The 12,211-nt window shown below is 44.0% G+C and overlaps 2 protein-coding genes across 3 annotated transcripts in view; one reads left to right on the top strand and one right to left on the bottom strand.

Moving 5' to 3' along the window:
- Positions 1 to 12,211, bottom strand: part of BID (BH3 interacting domain death agonist) — a 185,137-nt gene that overhangs the window by 57,923 nt on the left and 115,003 nt on the right. The window lies entirely within an intron of this gene.
- Positions 763 to 12,211, top strand: part of BCL2L13 (BCL2 like 13) — an 85,388-nt gene continuing 73,939 nt past the window's right edge. For both annotated transcript variants that reach the window (XM_074938688.1, XM_074938693.1), the window contains exons 1-2: positions 763 to 895; positions 11,526 to 11,715. In XM_074938688.1, the coding sequence (XP_074794789.1) occupies positions 11,595 to 11,715 (121 nt within the window). In that variant the 5' untranslated portion in view covers positions 763 to 895; positions 11,526 to 11,594. The remainder of the gene's footprint in view (positions 896 to 11,525; positions 11,716 to 12,211) is intronic.

The following is a 12,211-nucleotide window of genomic DNA, read 5'->3' as shown; positions in this document are numbered from 1 at the left end:
TTCCTTTCTACTCAACATAGACCAAGCAGTTGCTGCTTAACAAATAATAATAAAAATAATAGCCAACAACCCTGTATTGCAATGCAATGTCTTTTTTGCTGTACCCTGGTGAATTATTTGCTCAGCTGGGTGATGATTTTTGGCACAGTCAGTAGGGACGCTTAGTTTTCTTGGGGGCGCACATATTTTAGTTGGGTGGGAGAGCAGGTTTGGTGAGGTGGAGTTGGTGTGGTTTTTTTGTTCTGGATTTTGGAGCTGAGAGAAAGATTTAAAATAGTGGAAATATTAATGAGACAGGAGGACACAGGGACAGATGATCCCAGCCCAGCTCCATGGGGCAGTTGGGTCAGAGGGACACGGGGCCAAGAGGACTGGGGGCAATGGGGCCAGGAGGCCCCAGGACAAGCCCATCCCCATCGAGGGCAATGGGCCAGAGAGTCGCAGGGACAGGACGACCCCAGGAGAGTGCCCTAGGGGGCAGTGGGATCGGGGTACAGGACCGTGCAGTCGGGGTGAGGGAGCCTGGGCCGGCGTGAGGGAGCTTCTGTCACGCGTTGAGCGGAGGAAGCCCGGCTGCAACGGGGCAGCGAGTCAGGCGGACGCCTATCTCACCCTCACGCGCCCCTCACCGCCGCCATGACAGGTACCGAGGCGGAAGTTACCCATTGGCTAGAGACGAGGGGGGTTTGCTATCGCCGCCGCGTGGAGGTCACACGACGCGAACCGTCCTTCCAGTTCCCGCGTGACGTGACCACGGTAACGTTACCTGATGCCCTTTCGCTCCCCCCCCCCCATCATGGCGGCGTCTGTAATTTAGGGCAGCTGCGAGCGCCGCGCGCACGCACAGGTTGGAGGCAGCGCCGCGCGTCCGCTGCCGCCGCCTCGCGAGACTCAGGTAAGGGGTCTGCACTCTACGCGCGCCCCTCACTCCCCTCCTCGGCGCGCGCGTGCGGCTCGTGGCCAGGAGGGTGGGGGTTCCGCGCGGGCGCGCGAGGCCCCGGCCCCCTCCCCCGGGGTCGGACTCGGTGCCTTGAGAACTTTCACAGGGGGCGAGCGCGCGGGGGCGGTCACGAGGCGGGGGGGGGGGGCAGTGTCAGTACCGGTGACGGAGCGGGAGGAGCCCCGCCACAGGCCCCTCTCCAGCTACCACCTCCCCCCCCCACCCCACTGGTTGCCTGGCCTCTCGGTGGGGAGGGGGCTGCGCCTTGCGGTGTGTCCGCGCGCGGGTGACGGTTTGGGGCGCGGTGGCTGAAGGACGTGCCCTCCCCCCGCCCGCGCTCCCGCCCCGGGCCGCCCAGCAGCGCGGGCGCCACAGGTGATGCGGCTGGCGCTGCAGCTAGCGACCCCGCCGTGCCCTGGGCTGGCAGCTCCCCAGCCCCGCGCTCTGCTCTTCCGAGAGCAGGTCCCGAGTCCCGGCTCGGCCACGCCTGCACGGGGTGCCCAGGGCCGCGTGGCTGACTGATTCCTCCCTTCGGGAGAGGGGGAAACGCCGTGCCAGACCCGGGGTCCGGCTCGTCTACAGCCCTGTCTGCGGCATCCGCCTCTACCCCAGGTGCTTGGAGGGGGACGTGCCAGAAACCCTGTGAGGGGCAGTTCTTTTTAACTGTTTATTTAGTAAGTTTTAACAAGTTCTGGAATCCTTGCCGTGTAATTAATAGAAACAAAGCAATGGTTTTCTCAGTGAGCTTTTATTCAGAGAGGCATAACATTGTACAGAAGAAGTGTACAATGCATCTGAAGAAGTGGGTTTTTTACCTATGAAAGCTTATGCCCAGATTAATTCCTTAGTCTTTAAGGTGCCACTGGACTCCTCATTGTTGTTACAGGAATATAGACACCCACTCTTTCTGTTTAATTGGGGGTTACCGTATTATAGAGTGAGCATCGTTACAACACCCATAATATGTCATTTCTAGTGATCTCACTAAACTGAGTGAAATCTCTGTACATACATATAACAACCAGGTATGTCGATCAAATGTTAATGTTCAAATAAATTGGACAGGTGTGCAGGGTTTTTTGCAGGTGAATGTGCTTTGAGTATTGAAATATCAAATATCTATCTCTAATGGACAACTCTTGAGGGAAGTTTAAAATGTAAACACAAGGAAGAGTGTGGAGGATTTGAATGGCAAATGATTTCGAGGCATATAGATCAGGTGGCTGAAGGATGTGACTTGGCTGCACAGTTATATGTGCCTACATTGGAGTGCATGTGCTGATGTTTGGTATAGCATACGGGCATATGATTTCTGTTCATTTCATCTTTCCTACCTTACTGACTGACTTATTGCTTTGATTTGCCTCTTGCCATTTTTCTATCTATAGAGGTATTTATACTTCGCTTATCACTAGAGTATCTGTTTATTCTGAAAGGTCTGCTCAGCTGTCCCACTGACTATACTTGTGTGAATGTTTTTAAACTAATATACCAATTGGTTAACTTATATTTCAACTATCACTTTTAATTTATGCAACATGAAATTAAATGGCATTGCAGACTACTAAAAATGAATGAAAACTGTAATAAAGTTAATGGAAATTGGGGTTTTAATGATTTATCAACATCATGGTTTAGGGTCAAAGTTTGCAAAAGGTTGAGAACCTCTTCATTAGGTCATTTAATTGTTCTTTTTAAAAAAAAAATTAAACCATTTGTTTATGGGATAATGTAATTAAATGCGCATTCTAAGGTTAACTAAAACCACACCCCAAATAAATGACTACCACAGAGCTTTTCACTGTTTTTCAATCCGTTAAATATCACTTGAGAAACAGAGACAAGGTGGGTGAGGTAATATCTTTTATTGGACCAGCTTCAGTTGGTGAAAGAGGTTTTGAGCTACACTGAGCTTTGAAGAAGAGCTCCGTGTAGCTCCAAAGCTTGTCTCTCTCACTCACCGAAGTTGGTCCAACAAAAGATATTACCTCACCCACCTACCTGTTCTGGGACCAACATGACTACAATACCACTACAAACAACTTGAGAAATAGTAACAGATGAAATATTGATTAATTTCCAGTAGGAACTGAAATGTTTAAATTTTGATGAATTTTTGACCATTTACTAAAACCAGTTAGTGTCACCTAGGCCTGATCTACACTTAAAACATAGGTCGACATAACTACGGTGTTAAAGGGTGTGAAAAGTCCACATCTGAGTGCCATAGCTCTACCAACTGAACCTCTGATATGGATGCAGCTAAGTCAATGGAAGAATGCTTCTGTCAACCTAGGATACCATTGCTTGGGAAGGTGGAGTTCCTACAGCATGAAAAACCCTTTCCGTTGCTGTAGTCTGCATCTGCACTACGGGATACTGCAACGGAGTTATGGCATCTTAGCTATGCTGCTATAGCACACATAATGTAGATGTGGCCAGAGTGGCAATACTTCAAGATGTGTGTAGTTATTTTCCAACTCCTGCAAAAGCAGGTGCTATGGGGAATTCTAGCAGATGGAGACATTCTCGGAGACCAACTACTGCCAGGTTAAACCACGGTGGAAAAAAGTGGTGTTTTTTCTATATAAAAATCATTTAAAATTTAAATTGGATTTCTTGATTTTGTTGTTTAAATTATATATATATTTTTCTGTGTAAAAATGAACCTGTTGAAAATGAAATCTGAATTTAATAAAAAATGTTAAGGCCTAAACTTATTTAGTTGTAAATGTGAAACATGTTCTGAGAAGAGAAATTTGTGTATCCAAAACATATAAGGTTGTTTTGTTAATAAAAATAAATTTATATGCTGTTTTGTGCGTTTAAATTCCAGCTATGACCCGAATGCAGCTTGACACAAATCATGAGCAAAAAGTTAATTATGTAGTAAATAAGCAATACATATTTAACCATTTCCTAACATACTAAAAATGTACAATTAATAAGAATCTGAAAATATTAAGATATATAATTTCTTAAACAAAATATATATATATATATAGCTATAATGTACCCTTTAATGTAGCAAAAAGATGTACCAGATGTAGTGTAAAGGCTCTGGTTGTTAATAAACCTGTTTTAATAGTTACATCAACCAGTGAGAATGCACCTTTCTGTAGAACAGAGGTCCCCAAACGGTGGAGCGTGCACAGAGGAATGTTTGGGGGGGTGCGACTGGGGCCCAGGTGAGCCCCCACGGGGGGAGGGAGCACCACCCAGCTCTGTTCCTGGCCCTGGTCCCATGCCCAGGGGCCTGGGCTGTCAGCCCCGGGCAGGGTTCCTCTCCTGCCCCCAGCGTTGGCCCCTTTACCCCTGTCTGTGTCCCGTTCCCGCCCCCCGAACTGTGGCCCCAGTCCCGGCTCTGGGGGGGGCGGGGTGTGGACAATGGTAAGCGGGGGCATGAGGTAAAAAGTTTGGGGACCACTGCTTTAGAAAATAACTGGCATATAAATGGAAAAGTTGATTAAAATTGATTACTAAAATCAACTTTTTCCACTTGATGATTTAAATAATTATTTTAATATCTTGATTTAAATCAATCCACTAGTCCAGTGGTTCTCAAACTTTAGCAACCTGAGGACCTCTATTTTTATTTAAAATTTGTAGCGGATCCCCAAGCTGGCTTTTTATTTTCCCTGGGGATGCACAGCCCCCGCTACGCCCCCACTCCACCCCTTCCTCCAAGCCCCGTCCCACCTCACCTCTTCCTGCTGTACCCCTGCCCCTCCTCTTCCCCACCTCTTTTTGCCTCTTCCCTTGCGGTGTGCAGGAGGTAGGAGGAGGAGTTGATCAGCGGGGCCAGTGGACCCCCTGGAGTACACTCAGACCCCAGCTTGAGAACCGCTACACTAGTCCACTCTTAGTTTCAGTTCAAAATTGTCTTGCAGTGCTTCTCTGAACTTGTAGAGCATTTCACTGACTTTCTTCTTTCGCTGGTTTGGGGAATAATCTTCATATGTTTATGACCAGTGAAGCTCCTTGGGATCTGTTGTTTTTTAATAAAAAGTGCTATGTAAATACAACATCTTAGATTAAGGACTTGTCTACATTACCTGCAGGATCGACGGGCAGTGATCGATCCAGTGGGTGTTGATTTATCGCGTATAGTCTATTCGCGATAAATCGACTGCCGAGCGCTCTCCTGTCGACTCCGGTACTCCACCAGAGTGAGAGATGCAGGCAGAGTCGCTGGGGGAGCGTCAGCTGTCGACTCACTGCAGTGAAGACACCGCGGTGAGTAGATCTAAGTATGGCGACTTCAGCTATATTATTCACGTAGCTGAAGTTGCGTAACTTAGATTGATCCTCCCCAGTGTAACCCAGGCCTAAGGTGCGATGTAAAGTGTAATGGGTGAACTGGCTGAACTGAGACTCATAACTATTTCAAGGTATTATGCTGGAGAGAGACCCCAGAATTGTGGAATATTTCAAAAGTGTGCTGCTTTTAAAAACCATTTTAATTTTAAGGCTATGTCATCACTATAGCGATCGCTCAAGTTAGCCTAGCTTGAGTGAGAGTGGTCACACTGCAAAAAAATACATGAAGAGCCTGGAGTGATTGTGTTAGCAGCTGACAAGCTGTGCTTACTCAGGCTGTAAACTAGACCCCCTGGTAGGCCAGCAACTTTAGGGGAGACACTTGAGTTATAACTTGAGTTAACTATGCAGTGAACCCAAGACGTAACAGGGCTGCTATACTTGAAGCTGTGTATTTCTAGAGTGTTAAATAGACTGCTGGTAAGGCTAGTCCTCTCCCATTATCCTTTATAAACCTGGCAATAAAAAACCTGTAGTATTCTGTTAGTGTAGCTATAAATGCATAAGGTGGGTCTCTGATCCATAACAGTTAAATGGATACCCAGTGAATCTTGGTGACATCTGGTAGAGTGTACTTTAATGCAGTAATTCAATACAATTGCATGTTGACTGTAAGTTTAGTAAGGCAAATGGAAAGCTGAATGTGCACTGAAATCTCATCTAATGGGTGAGGGCTAAAACATAGGAAAGCCCCTTCACCAGAGGATTATAAACATTGTATTCATTGGTAGCTTGTCTATCGCCATGTAATTGATGTAAGACCCTGCAACAGATTAGGATGCGACAGACTGCATGAGGAAATGTCAGTCTGGCTGACCACATCAGTTCCCAGGTTAGTTGAATGGCTGAGCCCATGTCAAACAGATAATGGAGGTTTTTCTTGATGGGGGGTGGGGAGAGAGGAATATGGGTCACAAACTTAAATATAGAGATTTTAATGGGTATTGGGTTTTGTGAAGTAACAGTATTGTTAGCCATTCACAATAATGAATATAAGCCCTTGCATTTTGTTTTGATAAGGAGTAATCAGTCTCTTGTTCTTATGTTAAATCCATTTCATCCATTTAATTTTTTTGCCCTTTCTTTTAAGGCCCTTCATAACACTAATCTCTGCTTATTTGACCTCGGATCTTACATTGAGCACTGTTTCCTCTGCTCCAGAAATGATGCCAGCCTTGATGAACATTTTGTCTGCTTCACTTATAAGTGTATTTGCTCCTTTTTCATTTTACCCTGAGACATGGAATGCCATCCCTCCTCTGATTTGCCTTGCCACTTCTCTTGTCTTTTTAATTTACTCTAAAATCTGGCCTCTTCTGTGAAGCCCACAGTATGAGAATCAATATTTTCTATTCGTAATTGAAAAAAATCTTAACTATAAACCACTATGATCAATGAAAAAAGAAAAGGAGTACTTGTGGTACCTTAGAGACTAACCAATTTATTTGAGCATAAGCTTTCGTGAGCTACAGCTCACTTCATCGGATGCATACTCTGGAAAATGCAGAAGAAGTTTTTATACACACAGACCATGAAAAAATGGGTGTTTATCACTACAAAAGGTTTTCTGTCCCCCCAAACCCACTCTCCTGTTGGTAATAGCTTATCTAAAGTGATCACTCTCCTTACAATGTGTATGATAATCAAGGTGGGCCATTTCCAGCACAAATCCAGGGTTTAACAAGAACGTCTTGGGGGGGGATACTTTTTATAATGAATCAACCATTCCCAGTCTCTATTCAAGCCTAAGTTAATTGTATCCAATTTGCAAATTAATTCCAATTCAGCAGTCTCTCGTTGGAGTCTGTTTTCGAAGTTTTTTTGTTGAAGGATAGTCACTTTGAGATCAGAAATTGGGTGACCAGAGAGATTGAAGTGTTCTCCGACTGGTTTATGAATGTTATAATTCTTGACATCTGATTTGTGTCCATTTATTCTTTTACGTAGAGACTGTCCAGTTTGCCCAATGTACACGGCAGAGGGGCATTGCTGGCAAATGATGGTATATATCACATTGGTGGATGTGCAGGTGAACGAGCCTCTGATAGTGTGGCTGATGTTATTAGGCCCTGTGGTGGTGTCCCCTGAATAGATATGTGGACACAGTTGGCAACGGGCTTTGTTGCAAGGATAGGTTCCTGGGTTAGTGGTTCTGTTGTGGGGTATGTGGTTGCTGGTGAGTATTTGCTTCAGGTTGGGGGGCTGTCTGTAGGCAAGGAGTGGCCTGTTTCCCAAGATTTGTACTCGCCAGCAACCACATACCACACAACAGAACCACTAACCCAGGAACCTATCCTTGCAACAAAGCCTGTTGCCAACTGTGTCCCCCTCCTCCCCCCAGACGTTCTTGTTAAACCCTGGATTTGTGCTGGAAATGGCCCACCTTGATTATCATACACATTGTAAGGAGAGTGATCACTTTAGATAAGCTATTACCAGCAGGAGAGTGGGGTGGGGGGAGAGAAAACCTTTTGTAGTGATAAACACCCATTTTTTTCATGGTCTGTGTATAAAAACATCTTCTATATTTTCCACAGTATGCATCCGATGAAGTGATCTGTAGCTCACGAAAGCTTATGCTCAAATAAATTGGTTAGTCTCTAAGGTGCCACAAGTACTCCTTTTCTTTTTGCGAATACAGACTAACACGGATGTTACTCTGAAACCTATGATCAATGAGTAATCACATTATTGTATTGTAGGCCCTTCTTCCGCAAAAACCAATAACTGAAGTGCCACCTCTTGGATTCTGAAGTTTGTCACTGATGTTTTCTCAGCAAAGCTGAGGACTCTTACTGTTCGTTTGTCTATACAGGTTCTTATACTGTCATCTCTGTAGTGTTGGAGCTCCCAACATCTTTTATATGGGGCTTGTTCTTTCTTTCATCCTCTCCCCAGGGAAACATTTTAACCTCTTTTTCCAAACAGCCCATGACTTTGAATTTTCAGAGATGCTGAGCATGTATTGAAATTCTCTTGAATTAGGCTTAAGTCTTGTATGAGGATCCCTGTACCACCGTGGAGTTCCATTCTTTGTGTATTGGTGGGCTCTCTTCCTTTCTATGCTGGCTCAGATATCTCATCTAAGGATAGTGCCTCATTCTCTGTTAAAAATTGTTCTTAGATGATATATAGTACAGTGCTTGGATTCCTCCAGATACCATTTGAAATTTTTTCAGCTTGTGTAAGATAATCACAATCCTGCGCAGTTCAGTTTGCATACCAAAGACCTCTAATGAACCATGTAAGTGCTGCAGGAAATGGTGGGAACCTGGGATGTTCTGTGAAACAGTATTGAACAAAAGCTCCATAATGTGTTGGGAAATGCAGTTTTAATTCAAACCATAACAAGGTTTAACCCATCTCATGAAAGTATGCTCTGCCTACCTAAATTTCCTTTGAAGTTTTAATTAGCTGTGGTGCTTTTCTTCTCATAATGTGTAGTAATGTTGTTGTGTAACAGCTGCTGTTCCACCCCAGAAACTGTTAGTGCTGGATGTAGCATTGTTTACAGTGTTGTCTATAAAGCACTTGGGGATGAAAGGTGCTATATGAATGTAAGATGATTAATGTGAGGCAAGAGATGCCATTATTCAGAAGTATCTCGCCATTAGTCTTGTGTATGAATTGCAGCTGCAGTCATATCTGCAGCAGAGGAGCCAACCATGGGGAATATTCCAGGCATTCTGAAATAAGCAAGAAGAGGCAGGGCTTCCCGGAGTAAAGTCTAAATGAAAGTGATCTCCACACTGCTTTTACTACTAAATGAGTTTGAAAGTATTAAAGATCAAAAGGAATGGTTTAACTGCTTCCCCACTGACTCTCTTCCTTTTGCACCTTTTATTGACAGTTCATTATCCTTTCCATATCACCTCAAAACAGCTCTATAGCAGTGTAACTTTTTTTTTGCTTCTCTTCCACAATTTGGTTGCTCCAGTGAGCTATTTGAATGCCTTTGCAATAATAAGAAGGTTTAGAACTTACTTCTAATGTCTCCTTTTGTGTCCAAATGAGATTTTTTCTTTTAAAGGCATCGTTTGCCGGACGGATTGTACTTATGGCCTTGTAATGCATTGTCCGTACTGATCACAAGACATTCTGAAATTTAAACAGTAGGAATGGCCTAAAAGGCTCCTAAAGTAGTGCTCTGTTTTTCACAATATTTCATTACTATAAATCTAACCAGATTTATACCATTAAATTTGGTGCTGTTTTTTAGCTAAAGGTAATTGTCACTAGTCCTGACAGTGATAGAACTATTCAGAACCCATCAAATAGCTGTTTCTGTAGCCTCCATCGTCTTTGGAGTGTACTGTCAGCTTCATCATTAGATGTCCACTCTAGCGGCAAAACATGCACTACTTATAGTTTGGAAATAACTATTTGAAGCAATTGAGAGCTTTTAAACTTTAAAATTGATCTTGAATTCCCTGACCATTGTGGTTGGCTTCCTTGTGATTGACTAGATTCCCATTGGAAATAGTTATCCACACTTCATTTTAATTAAGTAAATAGACACTAATAGTCTAAAACTTTTTAAAATCTGCCTTTTCTTTTCTGTGATTTCCATTTGAGATCTAGTTATTTTTTCTTTGCTACTCTTTCTCAGCTGTCATACTTTAGCTCTCTTGACCTTACGTTTTTTTCATTTTTCTCTCATTTGAACGTTTATAAAGTGAAGTAGTCGGAATGGAAAAGTTGATCAGCCAGATGTTTATATTGAAGATATTTGGATCTCTGTTTCATCAAGGGACAGCGCCTGGCTGAGAAATTCAGTCTCATAACCTGCTGCTAGTCAGGGAGATACCCTCACACCTGCAGAGGGAGACATCTGTAAAGGATGTGGAATTCCTTTCCTCTGTTAACCATGTGGTGTTGCTGTTGGAACACTAAAGTGAATGAGAGATGACCACTGTCAGTTCAATTGTGCAATAAGGCGTGAGCAGCACCAGTGCTGGAATCTTATGAGAAGCAGCAGAAACAACAAAAAATTCAGCTGTTCCCTGGAAAGTAATGATTGGGGAGAGGAGAGCTCTCTCTCTCTCCACTCTTACTCCCCCACAGTTTCCTGATATTGTATCCAAAGGGAACATTGCAGCTGCAACATGAAATTCACAAATCCAGTGAACTTCATGGCTGCACTACGGGCAGCCGTGAAACAGGCCAAGGTTCTGTCAGTTTCCAACTAATGTGTGAGACAAGACAGCAAAGTGAAACTATCAAGTCCTTAGACCCCAGCCCTGGGGTTCCCTGTGTTCCACCACCCAGCACCAAACTGAAACTAAACCCCCCCCCCCCCCCTTGGCGGGCTCTCTCCTGCAGCCTCTGTTCACATTCCTGGGCAGAGGTGTTACCTCCTCCTACTGGCTCAGGTTACAGGCTCTCAGATCTCCCATTGAAACTCCCCTGCCACATTCCCAAGTCAACACTCCCCCCTCCCTGCTGCGTCACATCTCTCCCCCCTTCGAGACTGAACTTGAGCGGGGTCACTCTGACCAGTGACCTGGGGAAGTTCAGGGCCCCCTCTCCAGGACAGCGCATCCGCTAGCAGGTTGGCACTTCCCCCCTCCCTGCTGCGTCACAATACTATTGGCTTAAAAACCACAATTTGAAAATGTATCTATTGTTAAAAGCATAAACAAAGATTACTATAAATGAGAGATTAGAGAGAAAAATCTTTCTGGTAGTTTTTCTGCACTTAACAGCACTTTGTAGGTTCCCAGATTTGCAGTTCCACTATAATCAGTTTTCTCTGTTTATGCTGGTTTGTCACGCAGCAACAGGGGAAGAGAAGAACATTTATGAAAATAGGAAATTTATGATTTCCTACTTTGTATGGCAAGTGATTAGAAAGCCACAAAAATGTGAGGTGAATTCATGTATGTGTAGAAACAAACATGTTTTTAACTCTGTTAAGCCTAGTTTTCCAGTTAATTGTGTTCCTTTATAAACAAAAGTTTCTCCAGTCTGAGGCATGTAAGAGAGTGCCCACCATCCCCTTTTCCATTTTAATCGAGCCATATATTTTTGGATGATACTGGAGTGGAAAAGAAAGGAAAGAAAAGTCGTCTTGGACTGAGGCGTTGTTAGGCAAAGCTTCACCCTAAAGCAAATGGAAACAGCAGTTGTAAATTCGCCATAGGGTATTGAGATGGAAACTCTTAAGAGTCTTCAGCAGAATCTTGGGGCGTGATTGCTCTTACTGTAATAGGGAGTATGGATTTCTGCTCTTCCTTACAAAAAAAATTAATCTTCTCTCTTTCAGTCTTACCCTCTTAGCCAGAAGAAAAACTACGTGCACCATTAACCCTGTGGAGCATTGCAAGTCAATCCAATGGCGTCCTCTACTGCTGTGCCTGTAGGATTTCACTATGAAACAAAATATGTTGTTCTCAGCTACCTGGGGCTCTTGTCACAGGAGAAGCCACAAGAGCAACATCCTCCCTCAACTCCAGGTAACATTGTATTTACATGTGTGGCTGCTTTATCAATTAACTGTAGAATTGAGAAATCTGTCTTGTATGTATGTAAAAAGTGCAAAAAGCAGCAGCTAGACATGTGTATCTCACCTGATATGTTCATTTTTAAAATAACATGAAGACCTGGAGATAGAAACAAAGCAGTTCACATCTAGGTCACTGGTTTAATTTCAGCTGAGTCCATAGTGACTAAAATTTATCACAGTGTTGTTTGTCATATATGAAACACATAGGTGGTTTCAGTATAGCTCAGTATTGTTCCTTGACGTTAGCAAAGCTTTTGACACGGTCTCCCGCAGTATTCTTGCCAGCAAGTTAAAGAAGTATGGGTTGGATGAATGGACTGTAAGGTGGATAGAAAGTTAACTAGACTGTCGGGCTCAACGGGTAGTGATCAATGGCTCCATGTCTAGTTGGCAGCCGGTATCAAGTGGAGTGCCCCAAGGGTCGGTCCTGGGCTGGTTTTGTTCAA

The sequence above is a fragment of the Natator depressus genome, chromosome 1 (genome assembly GCF_965152275.1).
Source record: "Natator depressus isolate rNatDep1 chromosome 1, rNatDep2.hap1, whole genome shotgun sequence".
Lineage (NCBI taxonomy): Eukaryota > Metazoa > Chordata > Testudines > Cheloniidae > Natator > Natator depressus.
This window is presented reverse-complemented; position numbering and strand designations above follow the sequence as displayed.